Source organism: Calypte anna, chromosome 3 (assembly GCF_003957555.1).
Source record: "Calypte anna isolate BGI_N300 chromosome 3, bCalAnn1_v1.p, whole genome shotgun sequence".
Taxonomy (NCBI): Eukaryota; Metazoa; Chordata; class Aves; order Apodiformes; family Trochilidae; genus Calypte; species Calypte anna.
This window is the reverse complement of record NC_044246.1, coordinates 94,779,014-94,799,000: the sequence shown is the minus strand read 5'-3', so window position 1 is coordinate 94,799,000 and position 19,987 is coordinate 94,779,014. Positions and strand designations below refer to the sequence as shown.

The following is a 19,987-nucleotide window of genomic DNA, read 5'->3' as shown; positions in this document are numbered from 1 at the left end:
TCTTCTTTCAGCACTCTGCTTCAACAAAGACAACCTACTTTGGCTGTTTGAATATTGGATTTAATGCCCATTTTAAAATATGCAAACAAAAGTTTGTAGAGATCTTCATAGAACACCCTGAACAAGTCAGTGTAACATTTAAAATTTTGTTTAATTCTTATAGAGGAAATGATTTATGATGATGTTGAAAATGGTGATGATGGTGGAAACAGCTCACTGGAATATGGGTGGAGTTCAAGTGAGTTTGAAAGCTATGAAGAGCAGAGTGATTCTGAGGGTAAAAATGGAATTCCCAGCTCCTTTTTGCGAGGAAACCACAAGAGACATGTATGTATCCCAAAGTGCTGCCAAGTCACTGAGAGTATCTTGATTTCCAACACTTGCCTGCTTTGTCTATATTTATTTCCCCTCAAGCTGGTTTCATATGCCTGAGCATCTTTTTAAAAGAAACATGAATCAATGTAGGAGTGACAGTCCACAACAAAATGTAACAGGGAAAAGATGAAAATATTAAACAGAAGCTCCTTTAGAAAAACCCAAACTAAAATTAAATGAAATTAAAATTAAGAATGAGATTATTTTTGCTTGTGGGCCATTCCTCACCTTTTCTGCTTTTGCATCTGCTTGGATTAGTGTAAGTGGTAAATGAGTGTAGAAAATATGAGGAACAAATGGGGGTAAGCCTGACAAGACTTGAAGTTTTGGGTTCCTTCAGGTGCTCAGAAGACAAAACTGCTTGCCAGCGTTCCAAACCTTTCTGTCTTAAATTTGAAGGTGAATGAGCTTACAAGACTCCTGAAAAAAAATTGCAAAGAGAAGCCTGTACTATTATTACGGGGAGAAAATATGTGGCATGATTAAAATGATTAAATCTCTGACACATCTCTGGTCTAGTATCTTAAGCTACATCTATGCTACAGGAGGCAGAGAGACTTATGGCATGGATGTGTGCCCTCACTTCATCTTTATGATTTCATATCAGGAGGACCCTTGAAATCCCCTGCTTTTGTTGCTTCTCATTTCACCAGTTGAAGTGTTCCTATGCTTCTCATCCCCATCCTCACAAAGCAGTCCTCAAAACCTTTTGGCTTGGAAAAGCGAGCTACAGGGTCTCTGACTCTTTGTACCTGATCCTGGTATTCTTAATCCACTGCCAACTGTTTTCTGTGACAGATCAAAGAATACTTACAAGCATTTAAAAAATGGCTTTAAACCTTGCTTTGTGCAAATGAATAAATAGATTCCTATGACTATTGCCAAAGGTGAAGCTACAGACAACAGGAAAGATTAAAAACAGCAACAACAAAACCACCCCAAATACTAAATCAGTAGCCGTGTTAAGGATTACGCATTCACATGCAAAGGTATTTTCCAGTCTTTTCTTAAGGTATTAATAAAAGAAATCAAACTCTTTAGACTAGTTAGGAAAATTCCCACAGCTAGCTTAGAGTGAGCAAATTTGTCCATCTCTTTTACACAGTTGGCTGTCAAGTGCAATGTCACCTGGCTGAGTTTCAGAAAGTACAGCAATGTACAGGAGTGAGGGTGTAGTCGTTGGGTCAGAGCTTTCCTAAGTAATAGTTTTCCCCCAGTTGTTTTTGTATCAGTAGGCAACATGCATGATATATGCGAGTACTTTAGCATGAAGTTTGCACTGCAGGCTTTTTGAAAAGATTGTGTCTTTTTATACACTAGCTTTCTCATGACCTAACGCGTTTAAAGGAGCATTATGAAAAAAGGATGAAAGATTTGATGGCAAACACTGTGGGACCAGTAGAGATTCAGCAACTAAAGCAAAAACATGAGCTGAAGGTAGTGTAGTTGATTTTTGTAATTAGTTATGTTTAGATGATTGCTTTTTCCAACACAATGTTAATAATAACTTGAAAAAGCTGGCAATAACTGGTATGAAATGAGTTCTAAATGTGCTGAATCATTATGCAATTTGTCTTGAAAGTACTTTTCAAGGACCTTTTCTCATGCTTATTGCTAATGGTAACAGTTACAGAAGATGAGATAGGGCATTGTTCTTTCCTGCTGACTGGTGCCCTTATCCCAGAGTCTGGGCCAGGTGTTCTGCCCCAGTGCCTGTGTGAGATCTGGGTGGGCTACACAGGTCTAGCGTGACCCTAGCCCTCTGGCTACCTGCTGTCAAATAGTGTGAGTCAGAATGCCCTCCAGTTTGAATGGAGTCAGTCTGAAAAGGCTGGGTCTTTGTGAAAGTTTCGGCTCAAACTGAGAAATTGCATGCTTGCAGCAAGACAGTGTTGTGTTTTGTTGTTGCTGATGATGAAGGAGCTCTGACATGAAGGATTTTTTGTTGTGGTGGCATTTTGAGAAAGCAAACGTTCAAAGCAGGTTTTTCTAATAAATATTTCCTAGCAAAAGAACGTTTCGTTTTAGATTTTTTTTGCATGAAATTGCTTTTTGCTGTAGCAGTGTGCTACAAAATTACACATTTGTTATAAAATGTGAAGCTGAGCATTTGAGACTATTTTGAGTTCAGATGTTTGATGGAGAAGTGTTCTTAAGCATTTCTGCTATTTTTAGGCTTGCATACAGTATTGCCATGCAGTGAGTCCCGTTCTCTACATTTGGCTTTATCAAGAAAAAATACAGGTGCTCACATGTGAGCTTTGGTAAATCTGTGTGCTTGCTATATAATCCTTTGATTGAGGGCAATATTTATAGCCTAAACAACTCAACAGTGTTTTTTCTAAGGAAATTTTGATCAAAGGTACTGTGCATGGTATGCTCAATTGTGTTCCTATTATTAACTGAACATGTAGACCATGTTTTTTATCTTACAGATGCAAAAGTTTATGAGAGCTGCTAGAGAAGGTACCAAAGATGGGCTTGAAAAGACAAAAGCAGCTGTGAAAAAGGGTCGTTCCTTCATTAGAACAAAATCTTTTATTTCACAAGGTATGTGCCAATTATACTGTTTGTTACTCTCTAGTAATTTCTGAGAAAGGAAGTGAATCACCTACCAGGGTTTTTACTAGGAGCTGAGCACTGGATGCATTAGATCAGCTTTATATCAATCAAGTAAGATATAATGTTCAGTTCAGGTGACAGATGGTCAGTGAAGCTTCAGTAGTTTTAGGTATGAGTCAATAATTGGAGTAGCCTGAGAAGCCCAAGGACCATGGAGAAGGTTTCACTTAGAAACAACTAAAACAACAGATTCCACCAAACAGTGTTGTAGATGCTATCTAAGCATTGGTAAACAGGAGTACAGAAATTGTGTTGTCTGTCCAGTTCCCCCCATCAAGTAACTTCTGAATGTCAGGAAAGTTTGCTGTTAAGACATGGTTTTCACTGAAATGATAGTTAGCCATTTAAGAAATTTGTTAGGCCAAGGGATAACAACCACTTTTCATGCTTAAGAGTGGAATTAGGGAAAGAAACTGTTCTGCTTCATTACACTTCACTAGTTTTTGATGAAAGCTGAGTTCGGATTGAGAAAACAAAGTGATGCAAAATAAAATATCTAGAAGTAAAAAGACTCATCAGGGTTGGAAAAAACCTTCAAGATCTGTCAAGTTCAACTATCAGCCCTACATCACCTTCACCACCAAATCATCTCCTGAAGCACCCTCTCCTCATTTTTTGAATGCCCCAGGGACAGGGACTCTCCCACCTCCCTGGGTTTAGTCCTTTAGCAGCTTACCAAATCAGGAGGGAGCTACTGACAGATATGGTAAATGAACTTGTGAATTTCTCCCAGCCAACAGCTTCCCTTCTCTCTTCTCTTCTCTTCTCTTCTCTTCTCTTCTCTTCTCTTCTCTTCTCTTCTCTTCTCTTCTCTTCTCTTCTCTTCTCTTCTCTTCTCTTCTCTTCTCTTCTCTTCTCTTCTCTTCTCTTCTCTTCTCTTCTCTTCTCTCTTCTCTCTTCTCTCTTCTCTCTTCTCTCTTCTTCTCTCTTCTCTCTCCTCTCTCCTCTCTCCTCTCTCCTCTCTCCTCTCCTCTCCTCTCCTCTCCTCTCCTCTCCTCTCCTCTCCTCTCCTCTCCTCTCCTCTCCTCTCCTCTCCTCTCCTCTCCTCTCCTCTCCTCTCCTCTCCTCTCCTCTCCTCTCCTCTCCCCTCTCCTCTTCTCCTCTTCTCCTCTTCTCCTCTTCTCCTCTTCTCCTCTTCTCCTCTTCTCCTCTCTCCTCTTCTCCTCTTCTCCTCTTCTCCTCTTCTCCTCTTCTCCTCTTCTCCTCTTCTCCTCTTCTCTTTTTGTTCTAAGACACAGTATCTTTACCTTACACTGTTCTTTCATTATCTCTTCCTTGCTTGTGTCTGCTTGTTTGTCTGGCTGTGTACTGCCACCTGTCACTGCACTTTGGTTGTGCTTTTTGCATAAAATTAGTACACAGGGAGCAATGCAGAGTTCCTTCCTCTCTTATCTGACAAAAGCCAGTATTTTGGTACATTTGGCTATTTATTTTAGTTCAGTTATGGAAGGATTATGGAATTTCTAGAACTGTATCATATTATGGGTGTTTAATTTCTTCCCAAAGGTCCTTATTTGAAAACTGCCAGCCCTGGAGCCTCAGTGCTTTACCCCTCATTGTCATGTCCTGTGCTCTGGGCAGCCGTGTACTCCTGGCTGCGAGCAGGGTTCAAGCGGAAGGTGCATGGGCTGTCTTCTGCTGTGGGGATTTTAGGATTTTGAGATACCTTTGAAAGATGTTCTGTATTAGTGCACCTATCAGTGATGGTGGTATTTGTGTGATTTCACAGGTGATACACAAGTGCTGGGAACTTTCTTTTTGTTAAGTAAAAGCAAGGCTGTGGTGTGATTAATGTGCTTGGACAACAGGCTACTTGTATTTTTTTTTCTTCTTTGCATCTGTATGTTCTGAAAGTTGACATTTTGTTTACTCAATTATCTGTAGATCATAGATCATCATGTCTGGAAGAAGAAGAGCTAAATTTATTTATTGATGTGGACTGTATGCATACAGAAGCAATTATGACTCCTATGCCTGAAGGATTATCACAGCAGCAGGTAATAGGATTTTGGAAATACAATCTTGTTCTTCTTTTTCCTCCTCTTCTGCTCTGCATCAGTGACTCCCACGTGCCTTGTTCTTCAAACAAATGGACATTTACCATAAATTAGGTGGACATAAAATTCAGAACTTGAATAAGGAGTTTTTTGAAAATTGTTACGTGTGCATATAATTGCATCATCCCTGAATTCATCCAGAGATGCAAAATGTTGGTTTGAATCACAAAATTATCTATATTATTTTACTAACTGAACACTTCAACTGAATATGATGGTTATGAGTGAAAAAGAAGAGTTTAAATGTTTTTATTGAGTCAGAAGCATTGCTCCAGCATTGCTTGTGTTTTAGAGAATATCCTATGTACTCTCTGAATCCCAACTTTGCTCTGATTAAAAAAATAAAGTCCCAAATAAACTGTCCCAAGTAAAGTCAAGTCTACAGAAGAGTACAGTTTGCTGTTTCTCACTTCATACTTTATAGTCAGTGTGGAAAACACTTCAAAAAACACTGAAATTGACATTAGTTAGAAATTTTGGCTGAAAATAAATCTTGTGGGTGTGGGCTACTCTGTTCTTATGACAAGTAATAACTGTATGAGTTTCTTGGTAATAACTGTATGAGAGTTTCTTGTGTCTTCAGAAGGTGAGCAAAAAAAACAAATTAGGGGCAGTTGAGGAGAATGGTGTAAATTTTCTTTCTTTGCTTGGTGAGGTTTATTTTTCTAATGTGTTTAGCATGTTAAAGTGCTAATCTGTAACAGTGCAACTCCCAAGCTATGCTATAATACGGTAAGATTTCATTACACTGTAAGGTCTGGATGTTGTCCTTTCCCTCTTTCCAAATACAGTTTTGGAGTTTGACAGGTTTCTTTGTAGGTAATTGAAAATAATTGTGTACCCTCTTTTGGAAAAATGGACCTCTCTTAGTTTTGAGTAAACTAGTAAGCGTTGTGTAGGTGTTGCTAACTGACCCAGGAGGAGCTGCCCAAGTGGGCAGGGACAGAGCTAGGAAAATCAGAACTCATCTGTTGCTAGTGAGACGTGAAGGGCAATACTGAAGAGCTTCTCATGTGTACATTGGCAGCAAAAATAAGGCTGAGAAAAATACAGATCTGTTGCTTGGGGCAGGGACCTAGTGATAAAGGACACAGAAAAGACTGAGGTATCTTTGCTTCAGCTTTTACTGGTAAGGTTTGTCCTCAGACCTTTGAAGCCCCTAAGCCTGGAGGAATGCCCTGCCAGAGTGAAGCATTGTGTGTAGTGAGGGGGTGCTGCATCCAGTTGTACATACAGGTTTCCATGGGACCAGGTGGAATGCATTTAAGGGTGCTGTGAGGGTGAGGCCTTTCTCTAGTATCACAGTGATCAGATGACTGCTAAATGTGACACATCCTCAAGAAGGGCAAGAAGGAAAATTAGGGCCTGGCTGTCCTTGTCACAGTCCTTGCAAAGATGATGGAACAAATGTTACTGGGAGCTATTCCTGGATTTGGGAGGACAGGAAGATGGTTGTGAACAGTCAGCGTAGGTGGATCAGTGATAGCTGTGTGCCTCAGGAGCAGATAAGGGACCTGTGGTGTTTAATAGTCCTTTTTAGTATCTTTATTAACAATCCAGATGCCAGCTGTGGTGAATGTTTGGATGTGATGTTGTCTACCTTGACTTTATCAAGGCCTGTGATACAGTTTCCCACAGCATTCTCCTGGAGAAGCTGGCTGCTCATGGCTTGGATGTGCACTCCCTTCAATGCATAAAAACCTGATTGGATGACAGGTCCAAAGAGTTGTGGTCAATGGAGTTAAATCCATCAGGCAGCCTGACTGTCACAAGTGGTGTCCTCCAGGGCTCAGTGCTGGGGCTGATCCTCATTAATGTCCTTATTGATGACCTGGATGAGGTGATGGAGGGCACACTCACTAAGTTTGCAGATGACACTAAACTGGGTGGAAGTGTCCATCTGCTTGAGGGTAGGAAGGCTCTGCAGAGGGATCCCAACAGGCTTGATTGGTGGGCCAAGGCCAATAGTATAAGTTCCAAGAAGGCCAAGTGTTGGGTCCTGCACTTCAGCCACAACAACCCCAGCAGCACCACAGGCTTGGGGAGGAGTGGCTGGAGAGCTGCCCAGCAGAGAGGGACCTGGGGGTGCTGACTGACAGCAGCTGAACATGAGCCAGCAGTGTGCCCACGGGGCCAAGAAGGCAAATTGCATCCTGGCCTGGATCAGGAACAGTGTGACCAGCAGGGCCAGGGAGGTGATCTTACCCTTGTCTCAGCCTTGTGAGGCCCCACCTTGAGTATTGTGTGCAGTTTTGGGCACCACAGCACAGGAAGGACATCGAGGTGCTGGAGAAGTACAGAGAAGGGCAGCTAGGCTGAACCAGGGGTCTGGAGGACAGGTCTTAGGAGGAGAGGCTGAAGGAGCTGGGGATGTTAAGCCTGGAGAAGAGTAGTGAAGTGTTGGAGCCAGTTGCCCAGGAAGGTGGTGGAGTGGCTGTCCCTGGGGCTATTAAAAAAATAGGTGGACATAGCACTTTGGGAGGTGATTTAGTGGTTAAGGTGTTGTAGGACTGATGGTTGGACTTAATAATCTTGAAAGTCCTTTCCAACCATGATGATTCTATGGAGGGGTGCAGCAGGCAGTGTGTGGGAGGATGGGGCTGCCAGTCACTATGACTTCTGTGGGATGATGTTGATGGAAAACTCTGGCAGCACAACAGAGGCCATCACAAGTCCTGGCGGTGGCACAGGATAACCCTGTGCCACAGCACAGGCCAGGGGCCGGCAGATGATGCAGCAGCCTTGGGCATCCCAGCTGGAGGAGGTGAAGGCCAGAAGCCCCGTGCAGTGTGGACAACTCTGCCACAAGCAGCTGACTTTCTGAATCTGCTTGTTTTAGACAGCAGGTGGCACAATAGCTTTTGTTTTAAATACTGTGTCCTGCATTGGGTCTCAGTCATGTCAGTTTTTGATTTGTTTTAATACTGGGATCTGGATTCTTATGACAAGTTGGGGTTTTTTATGGAACTATTACTAGCATAAATGTGTCTATAAATATAGGACTTTAATGCAAGCCTGCTGTAAATTGTTCGTATCTATTGCAAAATCTATGGGCACTACTAAGTAACTGTATTCTGTATTATAGAACTTGGAAAAAACACATTTTCTACAGATGTTTATTCTTTTCTGAAGAATGAACTGTAACTAAAAGTGGATTTGTATCTTTTACCAGACCATCTGATACATTATACCAAATAAAAGACTGCTAAATTAACTTAATAGTGCAAAATACTACTGCGAAGAATCAAAGGCAGCCATGGCAGAAAAGGGAAGGAGGTTATGGGGATCAGGAGCAAAGAGAAACAAGTCTGAGATCTGAGTTTCATGGTCATTTAGCCTGGCTTAAGAAAGAAAAAAAAAAAAGAGTAGCTTTGCTTTCCCTTGTAATTGTAGGGAGTGGTTTGATCCTACCCCTGTGCTGTCTTCTCCCTTTTAAAAGTAGTCAAGCTTTAGAAAGCTCTGGGATGAATTGGATTAGGAAATAAATGTATTTGGGTGAAAACAAGTCTTTAAAACCAGCGAGAAATAATCAATAACAGTAAGAAGTTTAAATTTTAAAGCAAGTAGGTTCTCCAGTTCTTTCTGTCATGTCACCTGCATGTGCATACAATGTGTGTTTCAGCTGAACTGCAAAGGCAGGGGGTGGAGTAGGAGGTGTGATAAATAGTAGTTTGTAAACTTGAAAAATGATAGTACATCATGAAGTTCTCACAACTCTGTTGTTAAGAACATAGATGAGACAGGGTTTTCACTTATGCATCATGCTTAAAAAAAGAAAGCTGACTTACTTAGATACTTTCTCAGTGGTACAGTTTATATGACCTTACCTTAAAAAGCGAATTAGTGTTTTCTTGTTTGTTCTTCAGGTTACTCCTAATAAATTCTAAAACATATTTAAAAAGCAAAGTTTATTTTGAAGACTGTTTTTGAAAACTGGTTACCTGTTTCATTGAAGCAAGTCACCAAAGTAGCCATGTTATCTATACTTATTTATATTGATGCTTAAATGTATACATCTTAGATGAAAAGACAAATTTCAAAAGTAAAGCCTGAAATGCAAGTCAGTAAAGATTACAGACAAAAGAGATGTTGAGTTCTTTAAAATAAATTCATTTTACAGTAAGAGGAAATTTCATTACTTTTGAAGAGGTACAGCATTATTTTACTGCATTTCCTGTATTTCTTTGTGTTTCTTGTGCTTTGTTAATGTAAGCATTCTATCATCAACGTTCCCAACTGTGATAAACATGTTATCTGATTAGAGCTTCAGACAAAATTCTGTTTCTTAACAGGTTGTGAGAAGGTATATTTTGGGCTCTGTAGTTGACAGTGAGAAGAATTACGTGGATGCTCTCAAAAGAATCTTGGAGGTACCTTAAGATCTTTTGTGTTTTAAAATTTTGAAATTGAAAACATGGTCAAACCTTCAAAGAATCTGTACTATGACTCATGTAGATTTTGCTTCATGCCAAATGTTTTGAGGTATTGTGTGTACTGTTACATAAGTTGCTTTTTCTGCTTGTAGAAGGCCCTTTTTTGTTTGTTTTAATATTATTTTTATTTTTTTTCCCCCACAGCAATATGAAAAGCCCCTTTCAGATATGGAACCAAAATTACTGAGTGAAAGAAAACTTAAGATGGTCTTTTATCGAATTAAGGAAATTCTTCAGTGCCATTCCATGTTTCAGATTGCACTGGCGAGTCGTGTGTCTGAGTGGGACTCTGTTGAAATGATTGGAGATGTCTTTGTTGCTTCAGTAAGCAAATGCATCTGAACATATAATCTGTTATTTTAAGCTTGTTATTCCATCTCAGTATCTCTCTATCTAACTTGGCCACTTTATTCCCATATTCTCCAATGCCTGTGGCAGCTGTCAGAGTATGTATGTACCATCGTGGTAAGGAAACTGACACCAATACATGTCTTTGGCTTGGTTGGCAAATGTGAAAGGATTGTGAGCAAAATTTTCAGGCTTTGATCAAGCTTTCAGAGATTTAAGTAAACAGTAGGACTCAGAGAATCACAACCCACCAAAAATTAGGATGAATTTGAGACACTTTAACAAGTAGGTAGTCACAAATAGGTGGTGGGATTAGAAAAAAAGACAGTGGGTGATATGATCTGAATTCCTGGGTTTGAACTGAGCCTGGGACACAAATCAAGAGTATTTGTAAAACACTATCCCACCCTTCATGGAAGTCCATCTGGTAAAGGACTGAATTTGCCACTGCTTTAAATTAGAGAAAACAAAAAGTGGCTTTGGTTAACAGAAGGACATTGTTCCTAGTGTGAGTGTGCATGGAAAAAGCTGGGTACCTGCTGGTTTGAGTCCTCCTGTTGTTGCCACACAGCTGCTGGAAGTACCATCTCTTCATGCCTGCTGCAAGAGCACTGGGATCTCTGTCTCTTGAGTGCTTTGGTCCCATTCCAGTCAAAATGAAACAGATACTTTTTTTGTTGCATTTATGAAACCAGGTCTGTAGAAGAGAGGGATAAAATGACTAAGGAGGCAATGGGCAATGATCTTAGCCTTCATGTAGTTGTTTGCAGGCCACACAATCTGTCTGCTTTCCTAGTAAAGCATTCCCAGTTGAAGATGGGGCATTAAAGCCCTAGGACTCTGGTCATCCACAAGATGTGGAAGATGGGTGGCAGTGAGATGATCAGGGGATCCCAGCAGCCACTTTGGATCTCAGTGGATGCCCTTTGATTTTCAATACTCCCCAGACACTGCCATAGTGTCATTACTAAGATGAATTTCTGTAAATTTACATTCAGTTATTCACAGCTGTTACACTTTTAGGTTTCTACCTTGTCTTCTACAGAGAGATTAGTTTGAGTATTGCCATTATTTATGTAGATCCAGCACTAAACCAAGCAAAACCCTTAGCTCCAAGCAAGAGGAGTCCTTAGTGGTCAGAGGTTTAGACACTTGTGCTTTTGGGGATCTCTTCTATTTATAGTTAAAGTTTACCATTTTATGCTTTCAGTTTTCAAAATCTATGGTATTGGATGCATACAGTGAATATGTAAACAACTTCAGTACAGCAGTAGGGATTCTCAAGAAAACGTGTGCCAACAAACCCGCCTTTTTAGACTTCTTAAAGGTGAGTTCAATCAAGAGCTTGGCATGTGATATAAATAAGACAGTATCTATTGTAAGTTAGGAGAAAAATAATGTATATTGTGTGACTGTTTTAAGGAGTTTGGTTTTATGGATTTGGCATGAAAAATTCCCATTGCATTCCACAACTGTGTTTTCAGAATAATAACAAGATGTTAGGTCTAAGATGTATTTTGAAATGCAGAGTGGTTTTGTTGTTTTCAGATCAGTTTGTAGGTGTTTGCATGAATGTACTTGGAAAAACACTGAGATTCTTTAGTAGCAGATGAGCTTCAGAAATAGCTCACCATCTGAGGCCTCTTCTTATTTGGGATTTAATTTTACTTGCACCATCTTTATTGTGTTATGCAAAGTAGTGTAACTAGATTTCCATTCTATAACAATTGTCTAGTATTTTGAAATCATGTTTCCAGTTTTGGGTTAAAATTGAAAATTTTTGTGCAGAACACATACTACCCTGATGATGTGCATTGAGAGCCTGGTACTTGGAATACAAGCGCTGCGAATCCCTAGGGATGGTACCTTACAGGGGGTGCACAAAATTCATTGCAAGGCTTTTAGGCTGTTTGTGACACTGCTGAAAGCCTGGAAGCTCTGCTTGTCCCATCCCTCAAGAGACCTGGATTGAGTTGTGCCTCTCAGAGCTGTCACCCTGTCAGGTCTTCACCAAACCAAAATAGAGTGCACCAAATTGGGTGCCCTGGCCAAACTAAATAGTGAAGCTCTCAGTTTGCCTAGGGAAGGGTGGCAGGGGGGCTGATCCAGATTTTAAGTTTAACTAACAACTTTTCAGAATGTGGCCAGCGCTACTCAGGCTTATATTCTGGAAGCCTGAGGCAACATGAAGATCAAACTCTCTTGTGAGTGTATAGTCACTTCATCCCTTCTCAATGTTGAAAGCCTGTTGTTCCAATAGAGACCTAAGTTAAAACTCTTAATTGCTGCTTGTTGCTGCTGGCACTGGTAGTGTTCAGAGCTGGGGAGTGAGCACCCAGTTATGAGGACAGAAGCCATTTCTGTACCTTCCTTTTCTTGTTTACTCACCAGCAACAGAGAGAATCTCTACTGCAGGTATTTTGTGGGAGGGGGGGGTTGTGGAGATAAGGGTGGAAACAAATTGTTGTGAGGCTGATTTTTGTACCAATAAATAGCAACTGAAACAAAACACCAGCTTAATATTGCTTGGGTTTGCTTTGTTTTGAATACTGAGTATTTTCTCTAACACCTTGTTTTGGGATAGCTGTGATTCTGGTAAAAATATATCCAAATGCTGACATTTCTTATAGGGACAAGGCTTTTCTATACATGGAGATGAAATTTGTATGGTTTTACCTCCCATTCTCAATAACCAAAATAATAGATTTTAAAATTTTTCTTTCCAAACATAAATGAATGTTCTTTTCCTTACTTTCTTTTAATAAGGAAAATGAAAATATCTTGTTTGCATAGCACAGAGATTGTTTTTCTTACATTTCCTCTTAAAAACACATGGGTACTTAGAGATTTATAGTCTCTCAGCTCCCAGCTCTAAGAAACACAGTAGAAATAGTAAATTAAGGTCTATAAATCAATGGATTGCTGACATTTTTAAAATTAAGACATAGAAGAAGGACATTACCTTCCTTGTGCTAGAAGCTAAGCAGATGTTTCAGTGCAGTGTTTATGTAAAAAGCATGAATGTGCTATATCAATATATACATAGGTGCTGCATTGCTGCTGCAGGATAAGACTACAGTTGAGTGACATGCCATAGCTTTAATAGAGATTTTATTTTTAAGTAATATTAACTGATATATTTATAGTAAATGGAATGTTTACAGTAGCACTGTTACAATTAATGTAAATTACATAGAAGACTTTTTCCACACGTTTTCTTTTCCTTCTGTAACTGGTGGAACTATGCTCACAGTAGTAAGAAGTGTGGTTTGCTTGCATTGCAGCAGTGCCAGGAGTCAAGCCCTGATCGAATCACACTGTACAGCTTAATGATGAAACCTATACAGCGCTTTCCACAGTTCATTCTACTACTGCAGGTAATTAATGTTTACTAAAGGGATGTGCTTGTTGCATTCTTATGTGGTTTGTTTTGGGGATTGTGTGGTAGCTGTTGTCTTCTGGAGTAGCACAGTGCAGTGTGAAGTGACCACTGGATCATGGGGAAATAACAAAGATAAAATTTGAGTGCATCATAATGTGATGATCTTGTATTCTGATGGCAGCAAAGGCAATAGTACTGCAATTTCACTGCAGGAAAATCTTAGTAAAGTAGATTTACTCAAGATTATTTGCTAGGTTAGATTTAGCTTGTAAATCACTTTGCAGTTAAGCTGCTACTTGTTCATGTAATTACTAGGAACTTTGTGGCATTACTTTCCACTTAAGAAAAAAAAAGTCAAGAGGATGTAATTCATGCCTTGGATAGTTTGGAATATATGTGGGATGGGGAATAAAAGCATGCTTTCTTCCTGACTGCTTGGCTTACAGAACCTGTTGGAGTGTGTTGCAGCTTCCTTCTGTCCTGCAGTGCCTTGTTTTCCTTCCCATGGAAACTAAACATTTGGCAGGAAGTCCTCAGGTCTTTTCTTAACTGGGAGTTGGGCTGTAGGAAGAGCACAGCACAGACAGGCTCCAGACCAACTTAGGCTGTTTGTAACTTCTTCCAGACTGCAGGTCTATCCTTGCAATTGTTATGATTTAGCTGTTGTGCAGGTGTCACAGAGGAGGACAAGATTTGGGATGCAGGTCCAGGAATTACTGTGAGAGAGAAGGATCAGAGATAGTTGTGGAGAAGCGTGCGGGTGGCTAGTTGTGGCTAGAATTTGTGAGTTGGCAGAAGAAATTGAGTGTATTGCAGTAAGGAACTGCAGTGAATACATAGGGGTTTTTAACTACTGTGGGAAAGAAGCAAAAATTTCATTCAAATTGTTCCACTTTACACCTACAAAATGGAAAGATTTTTAAAGGCTCTTGCAACCTCCATGAAGCACTGTCTCCTACGTTGCAATGAATGTGCTGTCAGTGTGTTGAAGAGGAATAAAAACAGTAAAAAAGATAATAAGATTTTAGTAGTAAATATCAGAGAAGTTTAATTTTGAATCATTGTTTACAGACATCTAGAAATTATACTGTAATATTGATTTTAAAAGAGTGTGCGTTTTAAAATTTACCTCAGCATTTGTGTTTTTACACTGATTTTTAAATTCCTTTGCTGTACTAGATTTTCTGTAAATGCACAGTCAGTGACCCCATTCAGTATCTTTTTTAAGAACTGTTAAGGTATTCAGGAAAGTAAGTGATGTTCTATCTGAATATTTATTAGGTGTTCATTGGTCTTGTTCTTTAGTAGAGTAAATCATTACTTGGGTAAAGAATGAAGCAATATCATTACATTCTGAAATGTTTTGACCTTGACTTTGAAGTTAACTGTGATTTATTTATTTATTTATTATTTAAATTTTTGGTTCTTTCATTTGTTTTACTACTTCTCCTCAGGATATGTTGAAGAATACTAATAAAGGACATCCTGACAGACTACCTCTACAGATGGCTCTTACAGAACTTGAAACACTGGCAGAGAAGTTAAATGAAAGGAAAAGGGATGCGGATCAGCGCTGTGAAATAAAGCAAATAGCAAAAGCAATGAACGAACGTTATCTCAACAAGGTTAGGGAGTAAGAATGTGTGATGGAAGAGTTAGTATATTTGTTTCTGGGCCTTGAGCAATCTTTAGAACAGACACCAAAGAGACACCTGAGGTTTTCTGTAGAGCACAACAGTATGGGGTTAGTCTAGCAGTAAGTGTGAGATGTGAGCTACCTGAATAGGCTCATGGGTTAAATTGCTGTGGGGTGGAGCTGATGATGTGCTGAAGTAGCAGCAGCAGTAGTGACCTTTGGCAGTGTATAAGTAACCCTGTTTCCTCCTCCTGTAATTAAGTCTCATGTACATCTTCTGATACATTCAAAACTTAATTTAGTCTGGAACTGAGAAATTTGTTCCTATATAAAGGACAGAACCAGTTCCTTGTACTGCACCGGTTCTGTCTATGGAGCAGTTCAAAACATGCTATTGAATGTGTGCACCATCTTCCCTGTTTTAAGAAACATTCCAGTCTAGTTCATTCATGTGTTCTGATCATTCAACCAAAATGTCTTTAAAGAACTGTGAAAAATTTTTACAAGTAGCACCTACTTCTTTTGAGTTTGTTAGTACCTGTCTGTGCTATGGATATGCTTGTCTTATGGACTTAGTCTGGGATGGAGTGATGGAAACATGCTGAAGAAGAGCATGTGATTTTGTTTGTGATTGATAAAAGCCTAGTTTTCAGTGAAGAAAGTAGTCAACCTGAACACACTTATTAAGGCTATTTATAAAAAAGGAGATACTGAATTTGTCATATTGGAATAGTATTTCCATTCTAAGTGTATTAGAAGATTGATTCAGACATTTTACTTGCTTGTTTTCCTAATCCTTTTTCTTGAAGCAGCTACTAATCATCATAGCTGAAGGAGTCCAAGACAGAGAATGTGTTTTTTAAGAGGTGGTACGGGTTTTCTTTTGTTACTCTCTATATAAAAACTGTAAAGTCTTGCACGTTCTGCACCAGGGGGACAAATCAAGATATATGTGGATAGTTCCTCCAAGTAGCAGGGCCCTGTGTTCATGTGCCTTGACAGTTTTGGAACAAAGCCAGACTGGGTGAAACAGGCTGTAAAGCACAAAAAGCAGGTGGATGGATAAGAAAGGAGTGAGTTACAGACCATTTTGTTGATGTAGTTGACCTTTGAGGAATGCTTGCACACAGTGCTGATCCTCAGACCTTAAAGGTAAATGGCAGGAGCAGTTACCATGCCATACATCTTTTGTACTCGTTACCTTCTTGGCAGTCTCTGGCAACCTGCCCTCTGTGCTCCTCAGCTTCCTCTGTGAGCTCAGGCAGACAGAGCAGGTGGGAGCACTCTTCTCCCTCCCACCCTGACCTCCCCCTTTGGCAGCACTTCAATGGAAGGGGAAAGAAAGGATGAGGGAAGGAAACACCAGAAATCTTGGCAGCTATGATTTTTTTCACTATGGGCTCTTTAAAGATTTTCAGAGCAATTATGTTCCATATTAGGATTGAAACCCCCTGCATGCCATATTGCTGACAGCAGAAGTTACTGTTCCTGGAAAGTAAATCAGTAAAGAGGTTTGATTCACCTGGCAAGTCCACCTGTAAACGCTTGTACTAGGGTGGCAAGTGATAACCTCTTGTTTTTTCTTTTTATTTTTTTTTCCACTGAATGCTAGCTATGCCATGTATAACTTAGAGTGTTGATTGTTTTTGAAACCTAGCTACTCAGCAATGGAAACAGATACCTCATACGGACTGATGATATGGTGGAGACAGTTTACAATGACAAAGGAGAAATCATCAAAACCAAAGAACGACGAATTTTCATGTTAAATGATGTGCTGATGTGTGCAACAGTAAATATTCGGTAGGACTCGATTCATATTTTTTAAATTATCATTCCATCTTGTATTGGAATAAAAAACATGTACTGAATGTTTTAGTTACAGTTTTTACCATGGCTAATGATTTCTAGCAGTAGTCACAATAAATGGATAACTGGCTTCCTGAATTGCCTATTAATGTTAGAAATTGTAAATTCAGACTTCTTAAAATGCTTTACACATACATATAGCTGTGCAGTATGTGTCAGCTCACTTTCCTCAACCACCTTTTCTGCAGCCTTTTCAGAAATAGTCAGACATCCCAGAAATATGAGAACCATTGGTTCCAGACCAGTTTTCTGTAGCTGGCAAAAGATAAGTATTTCTGCAGAGTACCTGAACCTCAAAAGTTCCTTCATCATGTGATCAGATGACCTGCTTGTACCAGAGAACTAACTTTTAAGTAGCTGGAGTTAGAAGGAGTGGATGCTGTCCTGAGGGACTGAACAGCTGTGTCCTGCCCAGTCATGTTTTCTTTTTTTTCTGAACTAGATCAAGAGTATATAAATATTTACTTAAGCTGTGGCATTTATATATTCTGTTCATACTTACCTTCTCAATGGAATAAAAGAGTGAGTTTTCAATAGGTAGCTGACTATCTGAACATCAGGGGAAACACTTAGCTACTGTTCTAAATAAATACATTTTGCTTATTTCTCCCAACCATTTAACTTCTGTATTTCAGTCATGCTTCCTGTGAAATAGACCTTTTTTGTTAATTGTAACTTCTCTTGTCCTCCATAATAAAAGCTTATTATCTCTTCTTGAATGTGAATAAGAAAATGAAGGAAACAAAGGAAGAGGAGTCTTAATGTCATTACTATTCCAAGGGAGCTTCCTCAGTGTGCTCTTTCCTCAGAAATCCCTGTTGTGTTACACACTTCTTTTTGGTGCAGCAGCTCATGATTGCTCTCAGAAGCCACAGCAGCTGCAGAGGTCTGCTCTAAAGAGCATCCTGGGCTGTGGGGCTCAGCAGAAATGTTAGCTTGTCAGGCCTTAAGAGGTCATGTTGTCCTTCCTGCTCCCAGTAGTTATTCAGGGGTCTCATCATTAGCACTTCCCTGAACGTAGCAGTTACTTCTTTTGAGCAGTCTTTCAAGTACTGACTCAGATGGCACAATCGAAAAGAACTGGGAAAAAGTGGAACCATGGTATCATCCTAAGCACATCATTAATATTTCAAAATACATGTTGATCTTAAAGATGGTCATATAGGTTTTGTTATAGACTGTTACAGGCAGTCGTATGCTATTTGTAAATAGGTGATCAGTATCTGCTTAGCTGTGCCTTGCACCTACAGGAAGGGTCATTCAGAAATGTCAGCCTGATGTCTGTATTGTTTTCAAGTTGTGCCTGATACTGATAAGCAGCAGACTTTAGAAGCTAAAATAATACATGGAATGCCATGAAACACAGTTGCTTGACACAGCAATAATTTGTGCATCTTCCAGCTCTTCCTGTGACAGTAGTGGCACCGTGACAACTGGCCAGAGATATTTATTGAAGTGGAGTGTGCCACTGGGACAAGTGGAAGTCATAGAGTATGGCAGCAGTGAGGGCCAAGGAGAAAACTGCAGGTTTCCACCCCAACACTCTGCTGAAAATGTCATCATTAACTCCAAGCCAAGTAAGTGATTTACAGACTTTTACAGACTTTTTTGTTAAAATCCATATTTGAATTTCAATGGATACTGAAAACAAAGGACATCATTTTCTGCATGAAGACTTCTGTAATATAAGAGAAATATAAACTCTTCCATTGGTAACTGAGAATCTATCTATAAAGTGATAGCTGCTCTCCTGCCTTGCAGCTTGAATTACTTGTATTTGGTCCTGGTTTGGAGTTTTATGTATGAATGCATGAAGAGTTTTAAAGCATGCAAAAAGATTGTTTTGGTGTGGTGTGCCAGGTATCCCATGGCACTTGGTTGTGCACATGTTTTTATCCCATACTTCAAGCAAGGAAGTTGCTTTCAGTAAAAATGACCAACCACCCCATTGCTGTGGAATTAGAGTCTGGACACAAGGGGTTACTGCAGGGCAGAAGTGACTTCTCTCAAGCTCATAGCATCCCACTCTTTGACCATAGTAACAAGTGCTTCAGAAAAAAGTAAAATTTTCATTTTAAGGAATGTTTTTGAAGCAATATGCCCGTAGGTAATTTCCTCCTAAACTCTCTCCAAAAATTACCTCAGCTCTGAAGTTTGCATGTTCTTTCTGTGCTTGGTAATACCCTTTGAAGCCTGACAACTACCCTCAAGAGATAAAGGAATAAGAGTTTACTGGGTAGATAGCCTTTCACATATATAGTGAGTACTTTTAAATTGTGCATTTTTTCTAATTATTTTTAACTGCATTTAATATATCTAGACTGTGAACCTTGTTAATGGACTATAGTTTACATGGTTTCAGTGCTATCTTTGGGCATTATTTCACACTGCATTGATTTAATATTGCACCTTGGCCTCATGAAAATTTCCCTACAGTTGTACTGTAAGGTGGCATACATCTAACACTTCAGAATGATGTGAGATGCAGCTGCAACATTTGATACCCCTGTATTCTCCATGATGGCTAATATCACTGTGTAAAAAGCTACAAAAAATTTTTATAGGTACTTATGTCTCACTTTGAAGGAGAACTTTATTCTTGTAACTCACTTTAAGCATTAATGGGCTTAGACAATGAGACCAAAGCTCTTACATTATCATTTACCAGCTGTTGTATTCATGACCCCAAGAGGAGTGTATGTAAGAAAGCATATTGCTTAGAAATGGGGGTCCCTTTCTTTGGAGAGTGTGGGAGGAATAGCTCACTGAATGTTCCTACTGTGACATTGTGCTGCAGCTTCACAGCAGATTAGACTAAATCCTTGCCTGTCAGCAAGATCAGATGGGGAAGTGGAACATGAGTTAAGAAAGAAAAACTCTCAACCAAACAGTTGTATGGAACCTACTTGAACCTCTTGGCTTTGAGGTTTCTCAGATTCATGCTGTTTGGTGATAATATAAAAAAAATTACAGTACTTTTTCTATCTGTTGCAGTCTTAACCTCTAGGTTACATGGTACTGAGTAGGTAAAAGATAAGCTGAATGAACTGTTGACTTGGTAAGCTCTTGTATATAACTCCCCTAATAAAATGAATCAAAAGATAATAATTAAAAAGAATATGAAGGATGATGGTTATACAAATGAATAAATCTTCCCTCGGCTTTAATCAAATGTTTCTGCCAGATGACCCAGTGAAGCTGAAAATAACCACTCATGAAAGAGGAAGATCATAGCCTACCTATTTACATGTACTGTTCTATCTGT

General features: G+C 39.5%; 1 protein-coding gene across 1 annotated transcript in view; it reads left to right on the top strand.

The window, feature by feature from the left end:
• The window catches only part of ARHGEF10 (Rho guanine nucleotide exchange factor 10), a 107,495-nt gene that overhangs the window by 37,777 nt on the left and 49,731 nt on the right, over positions 1-19,987 (top strand). Inside the window, exons 8-18 of the mRNA XM_030448639.1 lie at positions 164-327; positions 1,696-1,812; positions 2,811-2,925; positions 4,882-4,994; positions 9,347-9,424; positions 9,632-9,811; positions 11,046-11,162; positions 13,120-13,212; positions 14,672-14,842; positions 16,511-16,656; positions 18,124-18,299. Coding sequence (XP_030304499.1) covers positions 164-327; positions 1,696-1,812; positions 2,811-2,925; positions 4,882-4,994; positions 9,347-9,424; positions 9,632-9,811; positions 11,046-11,162; positions 13,120-13,212; positions 14,672-14,842; positions 16,511-16,656; positions 18,124-18,299 — 1,470 coding nt within the window. The remainder of the gene's footprint in view (positions 1-163; positions 328-1,695; positions 1,813-2,810; positions 2,926-4,881; positions 4,995-9,346; positions 9,425-9,631; positions 9,812-11,045; positions 11,163-13,119; positions 13,213-14,671; positions 14,843-16,510; positions 16,657-18,123; positions 18,300-19,987) is intronic.